The sequence below is a fragment of the Oncorhynchus tshawytscha genome, linkage group LG16 (assembly GCF_018296145.1).
Source record: "Oncorhynchus tshawytscha isolate Ot180627B linkage group LG16, Otsh_v2.0, whole genome shotgun sequence".
NCBI lineage: Eukaryota > Metazoa > Chordata > Actinopteri > Salmoniformes > Salmonidae > Oncorhynchus > Oncorhynchus tshawytscha.
The window spans coordinates 67,506,917-67,521,566 of NC_056444.1; the positions used below are offsets into that span (position 1 = coordinate 67,506,917).

General features: G+C 46.0%; 1 protein-coding gene across 1 annotated transcript in view; it reads left to right on the forward strand.

The window, feature by feature from the left end:
- The window catches only part of LOC112215211 (calmodulin-binding transcription activator 1), a 622,788-nt gene that overhangs the window by 498,132 nt on the left and 110,006 nt on the right, over nt 1-14,650 (forward strand). The window contains exon 6 of the mRNA XM_042299516.1: nt 3,275-3,346. Within this exon, the coding sequence (XP_042155450.1) occupies nt 3,275-3,346 (72 nt within the window). The remainder of the gene's footprint in view (nt 1-3,274; nt 3,347-14,650) is intronic.

Here is a 14,650-nt window from a genome sequence, read left to right on the forward strand (position 1 = left end):
GTCCTATTCCAGACAGGAGTAATGGATGACAGAGCAGTGGCAGTGAGTGGGTGGAGGTATACGTCCTATTCCAGACAGGAGTAATGGATGGTGGTACAGTGTAACAATGAGACCAGAAGGAAGTCCACATCACATTCATCCACACAGTCACATGCATTCATCCACACAGTCACATGCATTCATCCACACAGTCACATGCATTCATCCATACAGTCATATGCATTCATCCACACAGTCACATGCATTCATCCATACAGTCACATGCATTCATCCACACAGTCACATGCATTCATCCACACAGTCACATGCATTCATCCATACAGTCACATGCATTCAGCCATACAGTCACATGCATTCATCCACACAGTCACATGCATTCATCCACACAGTCACATGCATTCATCCACACAGTCACATGCATTCATCCACACAGTCACATGCATTCATCCACACAGTCACATGCATTCATCCACACAGTCACATGCATTCATCCACACAGTCACATGCATTCATCCACACAGTCATATGCATTCATCCACACAGTCACATGCATTCATCCACACAGTCACATGCATTCATCCACACAGTCACATGCATTCATCCACACAGTCACATGCATTCATCCACACAGTCACATGCATTCATCCACACAGTCACATGCATTCATCCACACAGTCACATGCATTCATCCACACAGTCACATGCATTCATCCACACAGTCACATGCATTCATCCACACAGTCACATGCATTCATCCACACAGTCACATGCATTCATCCACACAGTCACATGCATTCATCCACACAGTCACATGCATTCATCCATAAAGTCACATGCATTCATCCACACAGTCACATGCATTCATCCACACAGTCACATGCATTCATCCACACAGTCACATGCATTCATCCACACAGTCACATGCATTCATCCACACAGTCACATGCATTCATCCACACAGTCACATGCATTCATCCACACAGTCACATGCATTCATCCACACAGTCACATGCATTCATCCACACAGTCACATGCATTCATCCACACAGTCATATGCATTCATCCACACAGTCACATGCATTCATCCACACAGTCACATGCATTCATCCACACAGTCACATGCATTCATCCACACAGTCACATGCATTCATCCATACAGTCACATGCGTTCATCCACACAGTCATATGCATTCATCCACACAGTCATCCACACAGTCATCCACACAGTCATATGCATTCCTCCACACAGTCACATGCATTCATCCACACAGTCACATGCATTCACCCACACAGTCACATGCATTCATCCACACAGTCACATGCATGCAATATCATATCACCACTAAATGGGTGCTTAGTGGTGTACTCAATGGAACACCTGGGGAGACAGTATTTTATCTGTGTGTGTGTGTGTGTGTGTGTGTGTGTGTGTGTGTGTGTGTGTGTGTGTGTGTGTGTGTGTGTGTGTGTGTGTGTGTGTGTGTGTGTGTGTGTGTGTGTGTGTGTGTGTGTGTGTGTGTGTGTAGTATCAGGCTGCCATGCAGTGAACCACTCCAGCTCCTCTTCCTTTCTGCATTGACAGATATACCAGAGGGACTTGGAGAGAAAGAAGTTGAGACAAACCCTAAACCTGTGTGTGTGAGTTTGTTTGATATATTCATCAAATAGCTAAGCAAGCCCCTTGTCTTAAGAGCAATCCACTGCTACTCTGGTCACATCAAAGATATTGCATTGGACAAAATCACAGTATATTTCCCTGCTGCCAGCCAAAGCCAGCGTGAAGCTGTCACATGATTGGCTGTAGCTGTAAACAAGCAAACTCCTCTGGTCACCAGGAAGCTGTGATTCTAGGCCTATAGTGCACAACTTCTGGGCAGAGGGGCCACTCTGCCTCTCGCTGTCAGATACTGTTATGTATCAGCCCTGTCTATCTCTCTCTCTCCAAGGCAACGAGCCCATAGGAAGCCAGCCCTGCATGGGGAGGGGAGGGAGGGAAGGGGGGGGTGTAGGAGTACTTGAATCATCCAGTTGGGGGGGTTTAGCAGGTGAGGGCGGAGTCTTATGGTTGTTCAGAGAGAGAGTGAGAGAGAGAGAGAGAGAGAGAGAGAGAGAGAGAGAGAGAGAGTGGAGTGAGAGAGAAAGAGAGAGAGAGAGAGAGAGAGAGAGAGAGAGAGAGAGAGAGAGAGAGAGCTGCATGGCTGGGTTGGGACAGTGACCACTATGGTAGCCAACGGAGAGATAGGTAAACAAATCACTATGAATAAAGCAATGAAAGAAACCTCTCTGGTAATACAAATATACTGTACATCTTCTTGCTTTAGCCTCCAGGTACGTTCACACACACTCTGCTCCAAAGCGATCAAAGTGTGTTGGATTTGTGATGAGAGGTGAGAAGTGTTCAAAGGCGTGTGATGAGGTTTGATAGCTACATCTACTACACACAGTCAAACTCCACTAACTACACACAGTCAAACTCCACTAACTACACACGGTCCAACTCCATTAACCACACACAGTCAAACTCCACTAACTACACACAGCCAAACTCCACTAACTACACACAGTCAAACTCCATTAACTACACACAGCCAAACTCCACTAACTACACACAGCCAAACTCCACTAACTACACACAGCCAAACTCAACTAACCACACACAGCCAAACTCCACTAACTACACACAGTCAAACTCCACTAACTACATACAGTCAAACTCCATTAACTACACGCAGTCAAACTCCACTAACTACACACAGCCAAACTCAACTAACTACACACAGTCAAACTCCATTAACTACACACGGTCAAACTAAACTAAACTAACTACACACAGTCAAACTGCACTAACCACACACAGTCAAACCTCACTAACTACACACAGTCAAACTACACAAACTACATACAGTCAAACTCCATTAACTACACACAGTCAAACTCCACCAACTACACACAGTCAAACTCCACTAACTACACGCAGTCAAACTACACTAACTATACACAGTCAACCTACACTTAGAGAAAGAGAGAGAGAGAGAGAGAGAGAGACAGAGAGACAGAGATGAAGATAGACAGTATCAGTGTTCATAGCAACTTGTCTGAGTTCACCACTACCTTTGTTCTGAAGACAATGACCGGATCTGCCTGTTCCCAGGAGTACCTGTCCCTGAGGGGGTTAGAGGTCACGGATAAGGGGTACAGTGGGGGTGTAGGTCAGTCTATTGTGTTGTGTTACTATACTATAACAGCTGTTCTCTCTCTGTTTCTCCTTCTGCAGTGTCTGTATGGCTGTTACGTCCACTCCTCCATCATCCCCACGTTCCACCGCAGGTGCTACTGGCTGCTCCAGGTAAGTGACTCCCTCCCCTCTCCACACACTTGTTCACGTAACAGCCTTCCTCCCCCTCTACACTTACACATGTCAACTCCCCAACTTTTCTCCCACTGCCTGAATGGGTAGGAAGAGGTCCTTCTCTTTTTATTTGCAGCATTTCTCCCTTCCTGACACACAGCAGATAGACAGACACCACACTATCTTCCCTTTTTCTCTCTCTCTCTTTTGCTCTCCCTCTTTCTCTCTCTCTCTTTTTGTCTGTGGATCCCTTTTCTTTGCTTATCTACCCCATTCACTCTTTTTTCTGTTGGAAACATCCACCATCTGTCCCCTGTCCAACAGAAGCAGAGTATTTGCTTAAATCAGTGTGCCACGTCCTACATACACACACTCACGCATACGTCATCTCTAATGGCTGTAAAGCTGCAGTAGTGGAGCCCATAGGACAGTGGTTACACAGAGCCCACTGCCTCACAGCGGTTGTAAATAGGCCTTTGGTCACCACCTTATCCCTCTTTTGCAGCACTGTGGCATCCATTCTGGTTTTGTAGCTTTTCTTTACAGCCTCTCTGACAGAGGATGGAATGCAGGTGGAGGATGGTGGGATGGGGCAGGAGGTATGGAGATGTTCTCTAGTTATATTTGACACCTGTTAGGGAGAAGTCTTTGTTATCTTTGGTTATTTTTCTGAAGTCATTACGTCGTACCCCTCCAGGCCTTTCAGCCTACCTGCTAGAGACAGATCAAAGCTAGCCCTAACACCACACACTGCAGCCTGGCTCCGGGAAACACGCACATACACACACACACAAACACACACAGAAACAGGCATACACACACACACACACACACACAAACACACACAGAAACAGGCATACACACATACACACTCACACGGATAGGGGGGGTCACACTACGTAAGCTCTCTCGCTTTCAGGAAGCACAGCATTTTCATCACCTCTGTCTCACACGTGTCAAAGATGGAGGGGCTCACTCAGCCACTCTCTTTCTGCAGCTCATCAGCTTATGAAACCTGGGTGTGTGGGTACTCCAGCCTGACCTGCTTCCCTCACCTCATCCAGGGCTCTCCCCTCTCTCCTCATCTCTCCGCTGAGCTCAGCTATGGATGACTCAAACTCAGACCCTGCTGGACAGCTAACAGAAAGCCTGCATCCCAATGGCACCCTATTCCCTTCATAGTGACCAGACTCTTGACCAGAGCGCCCATTTGTGACGTAGCCAAGTGCTCTCTCACTGAGCTTTAACAGCCTACATTAGGTTGTACACTGCTCAACATTAACTCCAGAAACTTCAGAAGAATATTTTTGTCATCTGCTTTGAGGTAGAACTTAAAGGTGATTCAGATTGAGATCTCCGTGCCTGATACTGTAGCTATTAGAGAACTGAAATCTGTTGTTAGGAAATACAATGATGACAACACTGGAGGTAAAACCTACCCATCTCTCCCACTGTCCCCTCTTTCCTATCTCTCAAATGACTCATTATTCTTGTCTCTCTAGGCCTCTTGCAATGCTCATAGGGCCTTATTTAGACTTAGGAAATGTAGGCCTTTCCTACGCACGCCTTCCTACTCAGGCCTTTCCTACGCAGGCCTTTCCTACTCAGGCCTTTCCTACGCAGGCCTTTCCTACTCAGGCTTTTCCTACACAGGCCTTTCCTACTCAGGCCTTTCCTACGCAGGCCTTCCTACTCAGGCCTTTCCTACGCACGCCTTCCTACTCAGGCCTTTCCTACGCACGCCTTTCCTACGCACGCCTTTCTTACGCAGGCCTTTCCTACTCAGGCCTTTCCTACACAGGCCTTTCCTACTCACGCCTTTCCTACTCAGGCCTTTCCTAGGCCTTTCCTACGCAGGCCTTTCCTACTCACACCTTTCCTACGCAGGCCTTTCCTACGCAGGCCTTTCCTACTCACGCCTTTCCTACGCAGGCCTTTCCTACACAGGCCTTTCCTACTCACGCCTTTCCTACTTTCCTACGCCTTTCCTACGCACGCCTTTCCTACGCACGCCTTTCCTACGCAGGCCTTTCCTACTCACGCCTTTCCTACTTACGCCTTTCCTACTCACGCCTTTCCTACGCACGCCTTTCCTACGCACGCCTTTCCTACGCAGGCCTTTCCTACTCACACCTTTCCTACGCAGGCCTTTCCTATATTGTGAACAAAAAAAAACAAAAAATACAGTGGTGTGATTGATTCTGAAAGTTGTCATATTCAATTGTTCATACCATGAAATATTGTAAGGTGAGAACAGTGTAGAAGGGTTGAACAGTAGTCCTAAAATCTACCCTAATAATTCTCACTAATCATGGAACTGTGATGACAACGGTCCAGACGTCGTGAACCATGCGCCAGGCTCCAGGTTTAACTGCTATATACAGTATGGACTGCGTTCCATAATGATTCAATAGGCTACATGTTTCAAATTGCAGCACAACTTCTAATACTGTTGGTATAGCAGATGGTGGCTACCGACAGTAGCATGGTGCTTGCAACCCCAGGGTTGTGGGTTTGATTCCCATGGGGGGGACCAGAATGGGAAAAGTAAGAAAATGTATGCCCTCACTACTGTAATTCGCTCTGAAAAAGAGTGTCTGCTAAAATGACGCACACCTTTCTTACGCAGGCCTTTCCTACTCAGGCCTTTCCTACACAGGCCTTTCCTACTCAGGCCTTTCCTACGCAGGCCTTTCCTACTCACGCCTTTCCTAGGGCCTTTCCTACTCACACCTTTCCTACGCAGGCCTTTCCTACTCAGGCCTTTCCTACTCACGCCTTTCCTACTCACACCTTTCCTACGCAGGCCTTTCCTACTCAGGCCTTTCCTACACAGGCCTTTCCTACACAGGCCTTTCCTACGCAGGCCTTTCCTACTCACGCCTTTCCTACGCAGGCCTTTCCTACTCACACCTTTCTTACGCAGGCCTTTCCTACTCAGGCCTTTCCTACACAGGCCTTTCCTACGCAGGCCTTTCCTACGCAGGCCTTTCCTACTCACGCCTTTCCTACTCAGGCCTTTCCTACGCAGGCCTTTCCTACGCAGGCCTTTCCTACGCAGGCCTTTCCTACGCACGCCTTTCCTACGCACTTCTCAGTAGTTGGTATTCAGACTTACCTCATGCAGGTGTGTGACGGGCTTTACAGGCGTGGTTCCCTTGCTCACGCTGAATAGATTTTATTCAACCAATGAAAACCCTCCCACTTGCTGGCCACTAGAATTTCTCATTGAGTTTTCATTCAATAGCATTTTCAGTACATTTATCTAAAGCCATCCCTTTAAATTTGGCGTACCTTTTATTAGAATTTTCTCGACAGACTCGCTAATAAATATGGAGAGAGTGGTTATTAGGGACTCCTTTTCAGCACCAACTGGTAGATTTATGAATAATTATAAAAAACAGGTTTGGAGAGCCTTTACGCACAAATATATTGTGAACAAAAAAATACAGTGGTGTGATTGATTCTGAAAGTTGTCATATTCAATTGTTCATACCATGAAATATTGTAAGGTGAGAACAGTGTAGAAGGGTTGAACAGTAGTCCTATAAATCTACCCTAATAATTCTCACTAATCATGGAACTGTGATGACAACGGTCCAGACGTCATGAACCATGCGCCAGGCTCCAGGTTTAACTGCTATATACAGTATGGACTGCGTTCCATAATGATTCAATAGGCTACATGTTTCAAATTGCAGCACAACGTCTAATACTGTTGGTATAGCAGATGGTGGCTACCGACAGTAGCATGGTGCTTGCAACCCCAGGGTTGTGGGTTTGATTCCCATGGGGGGACCAGAATGGGAAAAGTAAGAAAATGTGTGCCCTCACTACTGTAATTCGCTCTGAAAAAGAGTGTTTGCTAAAATGACCCAAAAATTAGAATATAAAAAAAAGAAGTTTTTTTTAAATATTTTAAATAACACGATGCAAATTGTTAAAAAATACAGTGAAAAGTCTGAGGAATATAATGAAAACATTCTAGATATCATAAATCAACTCGGTATGTTTGGCGCTGTACTGCCATTTGCGCATGGCTACAGAAGCCTATACTGTAGCTTGGGTCTGTAATCCATGCAATTTATAAGGCTGGCATTTCATAAACTTCACTGTGGAAAAGGTGAAATGTTGACATGCTTCAGTATGCTGCCATATGAATGATTTCAATTTTTTTGAAATAAATAGATTTAGAACATTTGTCATTTATATTTACATTCTCCTTATCCAAATGGACAACTCATTTACCTAGCTCTTATAAATAGCTCTAATCAATCATTAAATGACATGGAGAGTGGTGTTATTTCTATCCAATAAATTAACAAGTTGTTGTTCCACTAGGAACCGACAGGTTGCTCCACCTCTGACCTCCATCGTGCGTAAAGGTGGTGGAATTATGAGGGAATTAAGTCATGGTCAGAATACAGCGTCTCTGTAGACTCATCTCCTCCATACCTTCATTGATCTCCATCCCAAACAAATAGCGGGTGAATATCAGAATACACATAGAGGTCACATAGATGTCAGACTACACATAGAGGTCACATAGAGGTCAGAATACACATAGAGGTAACATAGAGGTCAGACTACACATAGAGGTCACATAGAGGTCAGAATACACAGAGAGAAAAGTGCATAAAAGGGATTTACGTTTAATTTACATGCGCTTAACTTGGGTTGGACTTCCCCCATAGTGGAGTCCTAGGTCAACCCAGGTCAATGTAGTCTGACTCACCCCGGTCCTATGTCCCAGACGGACCTAAACTACTCTGTTTTATTCTGGTACATCTCCTTCTGTCCCTGCTTGGCCCTGTGTACCCTCTATGCCCTGTGTTCGCTGTGTCCATATGAGCTGTGCTGTGCAGCAGTAGTCTGTCAACAGGAGAGCAGCAGTGAGCTGTGGTTGTGGAGGGACTGGAGACTGGAAAGCTTAGCTCCCTCTGCTCCCCAACGAGGGACTGGAGACTGGAGAGCTTAGCTCCCTCTGCTCCCCAACGAGGGACTGGAGACTGGAGAGCTTAGCTCCCTCTGCCCTCCGACGAGGGACTGGAGACTGGAGAGCTTAGCTCCCTCTGCTCCCCGACGAGGGACTGGAGACTGGAGAGCTTAGCTCCCTCTGCTCCCCAACGAGGGACTGGAGACTGGAGAGCTTAGCTCTCTCTGCTCCCCGACGAGGAACTGGAGACTGGAGAGCTTAGCTCCCTCTGCTCCCCGACGAAGGACTGGAGACTGGAGATCTTAGCTCCCTCTGCTCCCGACGAGGGACTGGAGACTGGAGAGCTTAGCTCCCTCTGCTCCCGACGAGGGACTGGAGACTGGAGAGCTTAGCTCCCTCTGCTCCCCGACGAGGGACTGGAGACTGGAGAGCTTAGCTCCCTCTGCTCCCGACGAGGGACTGGAGACTGGAGAGCTTAGCTCCCTCTGCTCCCAACGAGGGACTGGAGACTGGAGAGCTTAGCTCCCTCTGCTCCCCGACGAGGGACTGGAGACTGGAGAGCTTAGCTCTCTCTGCTCCCCGACGAGGGACTGGAGACTGGAAAGCTTAGCTCCCTCTGCTCCCCGACGAGGGACTGGAGACTGGAGAGCTTAGCTCCCTCTGCCCTCCGACGAGGGACTGGAGACTGGAGAGCTTAGCTCTCTCTGCTCCCTGAGCACCAACAGGGAAAGGTCACTATTGAGTGAAGAATGTAAATCAGCAGCAGCTATCTAGCAGCCAACAGCCACACAGCACCACAGAGACAAAAATAACTCCTGCCATTACTGAGAAGAGAGATGGAGGGAACTGGGGAGGAGGAAGGGAGTGGGGGAGAAGGGGGGTTGAGAAAGGGAGGCGTCTGAGGGGGATTTGGCCTGTGGGTGTCTGCCTTTTTATCCAGTCTTTATCCAGTCTTTATTGAGTCAAAGCCTTAGTAATGAGTCAGGGAGGAGAGGAGGTGATGAGATTGGAGACCTGGCTGTGAGGGGGGTCCTCCTCTCTCCTGTTCTCTTTTCCTTTTGTTCGCATCACATCTCCTTCTCAATCAGCCCATTCCTGACACCACCTCTCAAAGGTATTAGACCACTTTAAAGAGTCTCGCCCTGCCCTGCAAACGAGACAGACTGAGGAAAAGTACTGCCAAAGTTAAGGACGACAAACAATGAATTGAAATTGCATCAGAGCAGGGCAGAGCAGAACAGCTCAGCCTAAACTGTGCAGTCTGTCACTCTGGAAAAAGTTACTGTCGTTCCAATTGACGCAGCACAAAATAGACCTTTGGGGGAATAATGATGTTAAATCAGTGTCATACCTTCGCTTCCTCCCTTCAGACCTAGCCGCACGCAAGCACACACACACACACACACACACACACACACACACACACACACACACACACACACACACACACACACACACACACACACACACACACACACACACACACACACACACACACACACCTAGTGGCTCTCCTGATTGATTCAATCTCTCCATGTCCCCTTCTCTTGTTTAGTACTAATGGAATGTAATTCCCTGCCTGTGCCTCTCCATCAAAGCAGACAGTAGGGTGGTGTGAGCTGGCCCGCGGGCCACGGAGGTGGGGATAATTATGATATTAATACGGAGGGGCTCTGAGGGGAAACTTCATTTGTCCTGCTGCCTGCCTGCTTGCCACAGCCATGGAAAGAGAGAGGGGTCAAAAGTCTGAGCAGGGCTGGAGGAGGAGGAGAAGAGAGAAGGATGTAGGATCAAAAAATTAAATGAATGGTGAGGTAGGAGAGGACACAGATTTATCATGTTTCTGCACAGCTCTCTCTCCCATCTCTCTCTCTCTCTCCCTCTCTCTCTCTCTCTCTCTCTCTCTCTCTCCCATCTCTCTCTCTCTCTCTCTCCTCTCTCTCTCTCTCTCTCTCTCCCTCTCTCTCTCTCTCTCTCCCTCTCTCTCTCTCTCTCTCTCTCTCCCTCTCTCTCTCTCTCTCTCTCCCTCTCTCCCTCTCTCTCTCTCTCTCTCTCTCTCTCTCTCTCTCTCTCTCTCTCTCTCTCTCTCTCTCTCTCTCTCTCTCTCTCTCTCTCTCTCTCTTTCTCTATAACTATCTATTTCTCTTTCTCTCAGAGGCTCTTTCTCTAAGTGGGGTTTGACTGTGTGTAGTTAGTGGAGTTTGACTGTGTGTAGTTAGTGGAGTTTGACTGTGTGTAGTTAGTGGAATTTGACTGTGTGTAGTTAGTGGAGTTTGACTGTGTGTAGTTAGTGGAGTTTGACTGTGTGTAGTTAGTGGAGTTTGACTGTGTGTAGTTAGTGGAGTTTGACTGTGTGTAGTTAGTGGGGTTTGACTGTGTGTAGTTAGTGGGGTTTGACTGTGTGTAGTTAGTGGAGTTTGACTGTGTGTAGTTAGTGGGGTTTGACTGTGTGTAGTTAGTGGAGTTTGACTGTGTGTAGTTAGTGGGGTTTGACTGTGTGTAGTTAGTGGGGTTTGACTGTGTGTAGTTAGTGGGGTTTGACTGTGTGTAGTTAGTGGAGTTTGACTGTGTGTAGTTAGTGGAGTTTGACTGTGTGTAGTTAGTGGGGTTTGACTGTGTGTAGTTAGTGGAGTTTGACTGTGTGTAGTTAGTGGAGTTTGACTGTGTGTAGTTAGTGGAGTTTGACTGTGTGTAGTTAGTGGGGTTTGACTGTGTGTAGTTAGTGGAGTTTGACTGTGTGTAGTTAGTGGGGTTTGACTGTGTGTAGTTAGTGGGGTTTGACTGTGTGTAGTTAGTGGGGTTTGACTGTGTGTAGTTAGTGGAGTTTGACTGTGTGTAGTTAGTGGAGTTTGACTGTGTGTAGTTAGTGGAATTTGACTGTGTGTAGTTAGTGGAGTTTGACTGTGTGTAGTTAGTGGAATTTGACTGTGTGTAGTTAGTGGAGTTTGACTGTGTGTAGTTAGTGGAGTTTGACTGTGTGTAGTTAGTGGAGTTTGACTGTGTGTAGTTAGTGGAGTTTGACTGTGTGTAGTTAGTGGAGTTTGGCTGTGTGTAGTTAGTGGAGTTTGACTGTGTGTAGTTAGTGGAGTTTGACTGCGTGTAGTTAGTGGAGTTTGACTGCGTGTAGTTAGTGGAGTTTGACTGCATGTAGTTAGTGGGGTTTGACTGTGTAGTTAGTTTAGTTTGACTGTGTGTAGTTAGTGGAGTTTGACTGGGTGTAGTTAGTGGAGTTTGACTGTGTGTAGTTAGTGGAGTTTGACTGTGTGTAGTTTGTGGAGTTTGACTGTGTGTGGTTAGTGGAGTTTGACTGTGTGTAGTTAGTGGAGTTTGGCTGTGTGTAGTTAGTCGAGTTTGACTGTGTGTAGTTAGTGGAGTTTAACTGTGTGTAGTTAATGGAGTTTGACTGTGTGTAGTTAATGGAGTTTGACTGTGTGTAGTTAGTGGAGTTTGACTGTGTGTAGTTAGTGGAGTTTGACTGTGTATAGTTAATGGAGTTTGACTGTGTGTAGTTAGTGAAGTTTGACTGTGTGTAGTTAATGGAGTTTGACTGTGTGTAGTTAGTGGAGTTTGACTGTGTGTAGTTAATGGAGTTTGACTGTGTGTAGTTAGTGGAGTTTGACTGTGTGTAGTTAGTGGAGTTTGACTGTGTGTAGTTAGTGGGGTTTGACTGTGTGTAGTTAGTGGAGTTTGACTGTGTGTAGTTAGTGGAGTTTGACTGTGTGTAGTTAGTGGGGTTTGACTGTGTGTAGTTAGTGGAGTTTGACTGTGTGTAGTTAGTGGAGTTTGACTGTGTGTAGTTAGTGGAATTTGACTGTGTGTAGTTAGTGGGGTTTGACTGTGTGTAGTTAGTGGGGTTTGACTGTGTGTAGTTAGTGGGGTTTGACTGTGTGTAGTTAGTGGAGTTTGACTGTGTGTAGTTAGTGGAGTTTGACTGTGTGTAGTTAGTGGGGTTTGACTGTGTGTAGTTAGTGGAGTTTGACTGTGTGTAGTTAGTGGGGTTTGACTGTGTGTAGTTAGTGGAGTTTGACTGTGTGTAGTTAGTGGAATTTGACTGTGTGTAGTTAGTGGGGTTTGACTGTGTGTAGTTAGTGGGGTTTGACTGTGTGTAGTTAGTGGAGTTTGACTGTGTGTAGTTAGTGGGGTTTGACTGTGTGTAGTTAGTGGGGTTTGACTGTGTGTAGTTAGTGGAGTTTGACTGTGTGTAGTTAGTGGGGTTTGACTGTGTGTAGTTAGTGGAGTTTGACTGTGTGTAGTTAGTGGAATTTGACTGTGTGTAGTTAGTGGGGTTTGACTGTGTGTAGTTAGTGGGGTTTGACTGTGTGTAGTTAGTGGAGTTTGACTGTGTGTAGTTAGTGGAGTTTGACTGTGTGTAGTTAGTGGGGTTTGACTGTGTGTAGTTAGTGGAGTTTGACTGTGTGTAGTTAGTGGGGTTTGACTGTGTGTAGTTAGTGGGGTTTGACTGTGTGTAGTTAGTGGGGTTTGACTGTGTGTAGTTAGTGGAGTTTGACTGTGTGTAGTTAGTGGAGTTTGACTGTGTGTAGTTAGTGGGGTTTGACTGTGTGTAGTTAGTGGAGTTTGACTGTGTGTAGTTAGTGGGGTTTGACTGTGTGTAGTTAGTGGGGTTTGACTGTGTGTAGTTAGTGGAGTTTGACTGTGTGTAGTTAGTGGAGTTTGACTGTGTGTAGTTAGTGGAGTTTGACTGTGTGTAGTTAGTGGAGTTTGACTGTGTGTAGTTAGTGGAATTTGACTGTGTGTAGTTAGTGGAGTTTGACTGTGTGTAGTTAGTGGAGTTTGACTGTGTGTAGTTAGTGGAGTTTGACTGTGTGTAGTTAGTGGAGTTTGGCTGTGTGTAGTTAGTGGAGTTTGACTGTGTGTAGTTAGTGGAGTTTGACTGCGTGTAGTTAGTGGAGTTTGACTGTGTGTAGTTAGTGGAGTTTGACTGCGTGTAGTTAGTGGAGTTTGACTGCGTGTAGTTAGTGGAGTTTGACTGCATGTAGTTAGTGGGGTTTGACTGTGTGTAGTTAGTTTAGTTTGACTGTGTGTAGTTAGTGGAGTTTGACTGGGTGTAGTTAGTGGAGTTTGACTGTGTGTAGTTAGTGGAGTTTGACTGTGTGTAGTTTGTGGAGTTTGACTGTGTGTGGTTAGTGGAGTTTGACTGTGTGTAGTTAGTGGAGTTTGGCTGTGTGTAGTTAGTCGAGTTTGACTGTGTGTAGTTAGTGGAGTTTAACTGTGTGTAGTTAATGGAGTTTGACTGTGTGTAGTTAATGGAGTTTGACTGTGTGTAGTTAGTGGAGTTTGACTGTGTGTAGTTAGTGGAGTTTGACTGTGTATAGTTAATGGAGTTTGACTGTGTGTAGTTAGTGAAGTTTGACTGTGTGTAGTTAATGGAGTTTGACTGTGTGTAGTTAGTGGAGTTTGACTGTGTGTAGTTAATGGAGTTTGACTGTGTGTAGTTAGTGGAGTTTGACTGTGTGTAGTTAGTGGAGTTTGACTGTGTGTAGTTAATGGAGTTGGACCGTGTGTAGTTAGTGGAGTTTAACTGTGTGTAGTTGGTGGAGTTTGACTGTTTGTAGTTAATGGAGTTGGACCATGTGTAGTTAGTGGAGTTTGACCGTGTGTGGTTAGTGGAGTTTGACTGTGTGTAGTTAATGGAGTTGGACCGTGTGTAGTTAGTGGAGTTTGACTGTGTGTAGTTAGTGGAGTTTGACTGTGTGTAGTTAGTGGAGTTTGACTGTGTGTAGTTAGTGGAGTTTGACTGTGTGTAGTTAGTGGAGTTTGACTGTGTGTAGTTAATGGAGTTGGACCGTGTGTAGTTAGTGGAGTTTGACCGTGTGTAGTTAGTGGAGTTTGACTGTGTGTAGTTAGTGGAGTTTGACTGTGTGTAGTAGATGTAGCTATCAAACCTCATCACACGCCTTTGAACACTTCTCACCTCTCATCACAAATCCAACACACTTTGATCGCTTTGGAGCAGAGTGTGTGTGAACGTACCTGGAGGCTAAAGCAAGAAGATGTACAGTATATTTGTATTACCAGAGAAGTTTCTTTCATTGCTTTATTCATAGTGATTTGTTTACCTATATCTCCGTTGGCTACCATAGTGGTCACTGTCCCAACCCAGTCATACAGCTCAGCCCAGGACACAATAAATATTTAATTATTCTGAATCATAGATGAGGCCAAACTCCATCAGTGATTTTACCAGGAAAACATGGGCAGGGAGATTGGACCTGTGTTTTCCTGCCTGCTAGTTTGGGCCCACATGGATAAATGGGCTACTTTAGCTAGTGGCTGTCAGAGGAAACAGTTATGCCATGCCTAAAGTCCCTGTTTGAATAGTTAATGGCCACGGATCGCTGACAGAG